General features: G+C 41.5%; 1 protein-coding gene across 1 annotated transcript in view; it reads left to right on the top strand.

Annotated features, from left to right (window-relative positions):
- The window catches only part of RICTOR (RPTOR independent companion of MTOR, complex 2), a 67,926-nt gene that overhangs the window by 42,416 nt on the left and 19,510 nt on the right, over positions 1-6,000 (top strand). The window contains exon 21 of the mRNA XM_008945624.1: positions 5,501-5,665. Coding sequence (XP_008943872.1) covers positions 5,501-5,665 — 165 coding nt within the window. The remainder of the gene's footprint in view (positions 1-5,500; positions 5,666-6,000) is intronic.

The raw sequence follows: 6,000 nt of genomic DNA, 5'->3' as shown, positions 1-6,000 counted from the left end.
GATGGGGAAAGATATCATCATCAATGGGCAGGCCAGCAGCCAGATCAATCCCTCTGATCTTAAATCACACGTAAATGATCTAAGGTGCCGAACCACTGGAGGGAGGAACAAATAAGCACATTCACTCAATGCATATTGTGTGAAGAAAGGAGCGAGCTGACTCCAGAACCCGGCTGTGGGAGATGGAATCAGCCAGGTGATGAGTCCTATCATCTAGTAGTTTCCCAGAGGGAGGGAGACTCATCATCTTGCCCTGGTGTCCTGGGAACTCCACTTGGACACTTGGACCAAGAAGTCAGGGAGTCTTTCCAACAACCGGAATCCCCACACAGCACAAGCACTGTGTAGGCAGCCTCCCAACTTCATTGCAGTCAGCTCTTACAGAGGTGGCTTCTTGCCCTGCCTCCAAGTTAATATGGAAGATGAGGGCACCTGGTGGTATCTCCTAATCAGTTTCCACCCAAGGCTGGCCAGACCCTGGGTGAAAACCAGTCAGGAGGGTCTTTCTTGCCTGGTTGTGGACATCATCCATATGCCAACCCTCACTCAGGGCTGAGGGTTGACCCCAGCACTTCACCTGTCAGATAACCCTTTTGCAGTTCTTGGTGTACATGGCATTGCCAGTACCATCTCTTGGGCAAAATGCTTGTCTTTGATGTTTCTCGTGTTTGTACTGCCAATAGCAGATCAAAATGTAAAAAAACCTAATCCAAAGGATGAAACTTGATTATTGTGGTATTTACTGTATCCATAGTGGTATATGTGGTATTTTAGAATAACTGTAGTTGGCAAAACTACAATTCTCTTCCAGAAATGTAATGTATTCATGTGAGACGGGAAATAGTTGTCAGTTCTGAGAAAATAAGGTACCGTAAAGACAATGGCAATATTTAACTGAAAGGTATTTGCATGGGCAGTTCAACTGACCGAGGAGTAGTTTGGAAGTACTGATGGGTTAGCTTTCGGGGGAAGGTATCTGCCATTTTCTGGGTTTTACAGCCTGGAATTTTGAAACAGCAGCATTGTCAACAGCAAAACAATTTACTCCTTTGTATTTAGTAAGCATGATAGGAAAAAATTGAAACTTGGCACAGTTTATACCACTCACTGCTCTGTCCCATAAGGAGAATATATTTTTAAAGATTACCAGAACTGACATTCTGTCACCTTGGACAAGTGAATCCTACAATTAAAAATGAACATGTAAGTACTTTATTTGAACTGAACTGCAAGCCCTTCCACCTTTCCTTTTCATGGACTTCTGATGAGGTCCTCATAGGATGAGTGAAGCCTATATAGTAAGCCTCTGGAAGGGTTTGTATGTATTCCTAATCCAGAAGACATACTGTGATTTTGATTCTATACATTGCCTCTGGTTTCTAAATTCTGTTTAAAAGCAATAAAAATGTATGGGACTGGACATAAAAAACATGGCTTTTCAGAAATTAAGGGAGAAAGACTATCTCCAGTAAGGCTTCTTTCATGCAGAAATTTCAGTTCCCTTAGACATTTGTTAATGTATACCTTATCTGTTTACTACAGAAGCGGACTTTTTGTCCCTTGGGTTAACTGAGGTTATAGCTTCATACACCTTTTAAAGCTACCCAGAGCTGTGAAGCAGGTTTGTTAGCCGTTTGCTATTGAGTGTCTCTAAACAAGGAAGAGTGATTTCAGTGGCAAGCTTAGCATTAGAAGAGGATAGTAGCATTTTGGGGTGACTGTATAGAATGAAAATATTTACAAAGCAATTTCCTTGTGCTTCTGCTTCACTGATCTACATCTTAACCTACTAAATTTGCTAAAGCAAATTATTAATACTGCCTCAGCTGCCAGTTCATGCTAGAAAAAGCAGAGTAGCCAGTGTGTCCTCAAGTGCTGCAGTTCATGACCTATCTGTTCTTCATAGGTGGCTAAGGGCTAAACTTGGCCCACACTTACTGGCATCTAGGCTGATCTCTATGTAATCAGATGAGCGTAGTGACCTCTGACTTGCTTCTTCACTTTTAAGGGTCTCAAAGCACCTTAACAGTAGAAGTATGAATCTTCTGGCAGATGTAAAACATGGTTTTGTCTACATTTTTCATGTAGTTCACACATGAGGGCATGGGGGAAGTGTTTGATTCCTTAAGATGTCCTCTACACTGCTTTTGTTATCAGTTCTCATCAAAAGTTAAAAACATTCCAGGATTTTGCTTCGTATGGAAAAAGGGTTTTGCTCTTCTGGTCCGGGGAATGAATGCAGGTGATCTTGCTTCACAAAGGCTGTGAACCTGCTTGAAGACTTTTGGACACCTGGAAATGCAAGCAGTGGTTTTCTCCCCAGGCCTAATGTTTGAGCATCTTAGTCCAAGTCATTCCTTGTTGTTAAGACTCTTTTCCGTATGTTCAATTACTTAAAACCCTGTTCTACTGTTCTTTACGTCCCTTTATCATAGGATGGCTTAGGGTGGGAGGGTCCCTAGAGGTCATCTAATCCAACCTCCTTGCCTCAACTGGCCTGGGTTGCTCAAGGCATCATCCAACCCAGCCTTGAACAGCTCCAGGGGAGAGCATCCACAACCAATCTGAGCAGTTTATTCCAGGGGCTCACCACCCTCCTACTGAAGAATTTCTTCCTAAGATCCAATCTAACTCTACTGTCCTGCAGTTTAAAACCATTTCCCTTTGTCCTATTGCTGGACACTTGTGAAAGTCCCTCTCCAGCCTTCCTGTAGGTTCCCTTCAGGTATTGGAAGGCAGTGTCTCATACCTGTCAGGGTCCAGGGCCAGGTTTTCACGTGACTTAAAATGGAGGCAAGCACCAAACTGTTTATTTGCCCACTGGCAACAGGTTTGCAAAAGAAAAAAAGATGGGAGGAGGATAAAAAGAGGGAGAGAGCACATAGGAGAGACAGAGGTGAGCTGGCTGCCAGTGCAGGCCTCTGGTGTCCCATGGATCCCATCGCTCCGGCGGCAGAGCATTCCTGAGGAGTGATCAGTCCGGTGAGAGGTGGGGACCTCCCATCCTCACTGGTTCTGCCTGTGTGCGGAGGAGCCACCCCTGCTGTGTACAGCCATGCCTCCCAGCCACCAGCTTCCCATCACCACGCCTCCCACTCAGCGGTGCTGCGCTGCGCAGGGCCATGGCTGGGCAGCTCTGGATGTTTCTGAGGGTCTGAGCCCTCCAGTACACTACTCTGGGCCCGGCCACACACACAGAGGACTGAAGTCATAGAACTCATTTTGGTTTGGTTGGTTAGCCATATGGCACCTGCACAACAAGGTGCAGACTTCTGCAGGGTAGAACTCTGATTGGTCCTCCCAGCAACGCTGAGACATATTCGAGTGTCCTGTCTCTTACAGGCAGTTATAAGGTCCCCCAGGAGTCTCCTCCATGCTGAATATCCCCTGTGTCCTCAGCCTGTCCTCATAGCGGAGGTGTTCCAGCCCCTAAGATCATCTTTGTGACCCTCCTTTGGACTTGTTCCAACAGACCTATGTCCCTTTTATGGTGGGGACACCAGAACTGGATGCACTATTTGAGGTGAGGTCTCACAAGAGCTGACTAAAGGGTGAGAACGAGCTCCCTTGACCTGCCAGCCACACCCCTCTTGATGCATCCCAGGATGTTGCTGGCCTTCTGGGCTGCGTGAGTGCACTGCCAGCTCATGATGAGCTTCTCGTCATCTTTTAATTGTTCTTTTTCTTTCTGATTGTGATAAGAAAACCAGAACTGCACACAGTGTCCAAGATGTCATCGCCCTGTGGATTTGCATAGTGATAATACTGATCTGAGTTTTTTTCCCGCTTGCTTTTAGTGTTTTCGGTTGACACTGAACTTCTATCCAGCACTCAGACTTGAAATAACTAATATTAGCCTCAGGATCTTTTTCCTGGGTGGAAAGAGCTGATTCAGAGCCCGTTGTGTGTGCAAAGCTGGGATTATTTTTTCACTTCAGCTCTTTGATTCACATTTATCTGCAGTAAATTGTATAAGCCTTTTTGTTTTCCCATCAGAGGCATGTTTTCCTTCTTCTCTTTTCCTTCTCCAGGCAGAAAATAAAAATTGTTCTTATTCTGTGCTAGCTATCTGCATAGCTTATTTCATGTTCAGGAAGTGAACGCTGTTATCTTCTGTTCCCTCTATTGCACTCAGCATAGTTACAGCTGTAATGATTTTTCATAGACAGGTTTTGACATCTGAACTACATGACACTGTATTATGGTTTCATATTATTGTGTTACTCTGTAGGGTTAGCATCTCAATCAAGTGGTCATTTTAGCATAATCACTCTTGTTCTCATATTTAATAAATATGCTGCTGATCGTTATTCCACAGGGGATGCAAGCCATTTAAAAATGGCTCTGCAGCTTAGGGCAGAGTTGCAAATCACTGTTCCACAGTCTTTCTTGCTACTTGTGTTATGCCATTCCTTCCTCTCCTCTAAAAAATAAGCCTATATATTTTGAATAAGTAGAAATTCACGTTCACATTTCTTACTTTCATTTTCTTTCAAGTCCTGCTTGCCAGATATTTCTTGAGGCAAAAAAATCCAGAAGAAGTTGTTAACCTATGTAGTACTGTCCAACCTGGACAATTCACTTGTCTTTTGGAGTACAGATATTCACATGCATCCCAACATAAATAATTTATATATTAACATCCAGAAAATTTAGTTTACTGTAGCTGTCACAGCCTTAAAGATGTATGGACTGAAGACATGAAAAAAGATTTATGCACTGCATTTTATCTTTTCTAGATAGGCTTTTGTAAGTATAGATGACACCTTTCCTAGTAAGCCTAGATTGTCAGTGTTGTTCTGTGCTTACTTCAGGACACTGCAAATTCTTATATATTAAACCTGTTTGCTTCTATTTTGTATGTTTTTGTTTGTTTGTTTTAATAGAAAGTAATGTTAAGTTTATGCAGTTTATTCATCAAGTTTTGAACAGCAATACAGACACTGACAGGGTGCTTCATTCTGCTGTCACTTGGAGAAATTCATAGTAGTAAACTAAGTGTTGGGAAGCTATCTAATTAGAAAAATAACTTTTTTTTTTTTTATTTAGAAGGTTTTCTGAGAGATCTTGAAGATAAGATACTTTGGGGAAATAATTTAAAATTTATTGAAGTAAATTCCCCAGAGGTTCTAAGATATGTTTCTTAAAGCTTTTTGCAAAACATTGCATACATGAAAAAATATGCATTCCACTGGCCATTTACAAAATATTTTTGTGGATGACTGTGTGGTGCTAGTGAATGACTAATTGATAAGGGCTTTTCAAGGAGACTTGCAGTGACCAGATTACTTGTGATCTTGGACTCAAATTTCTCATTTGGTAAATTCTAAAAAGCTCTCTAATAGTATATAGTTTTAATACATAAGGTGTACATTAAAGCTACTTGCCGGAAAATAGGGTAATTGAAATGTTTGTTTTTTTGTTTTTTTTTAAAGATAAGTCATTAACTACATTACCTGTTGTGCTTCCATTCAAAAAAGTGTTTTCCTTACTTTTGCAGAGCTGCAGATTGTATGCAACAAAACACTTACGAGTATTACTGAGAGCAAATGTAGAGTTCTTCAGCAACTGGGGGATTGAGTTACTGGTGACCCAGTTACATGATAAAAATAAAACTATTTCTTCTGAGGCACTTGATATTCTAGATGAGGCATGTGAAGACAAGGTGAGTATCCTTTCCCTTTCCAACCTCATTATGGTATGCTACTCTGGAAGCTGTTCCCCTCCCCCAGCAGCAAGTTAAAAGTATGACAGAAGCTACTTCCTTTCTCAGTTGTCGTTAATAGTCTTCATAATAGTTTATAGACTTGCTTGCTGAAAATAATTCAATATTAATAACAAATGTAGACTTCTTTGTTATACCTACTATTAAATACAAATTCAGGCTTATTCAGCTATTTTCATCATTATACTTTTGTGAAGTAATATCTATTTAGTGACAGAAGATGCCTGAAGTGCAAAATATCAGAATGAGATTAGTGCTGTTTGATACTTCCTTTT

The sequence above is a fragment of the Merops nubicus genome, unplaced genomic scaffold (assembly GCF_000691845.1).
Source record: "Merops nubicus isolate BGI_N331 unplaced genomic scaffold, ASM69184v1 scaffold16298, whole genome shotgun sequence".
Lineage (NCBI taxonomy): Eukaryota > Metazoa > Chordata > Aves > Coraciiformes > Meropidae > Merops > Merops nubicus.
Note: the sequence above shows the minus strand (reverse complement) of the source record. Positions and strands in the feature narration are given on the sequence as shown.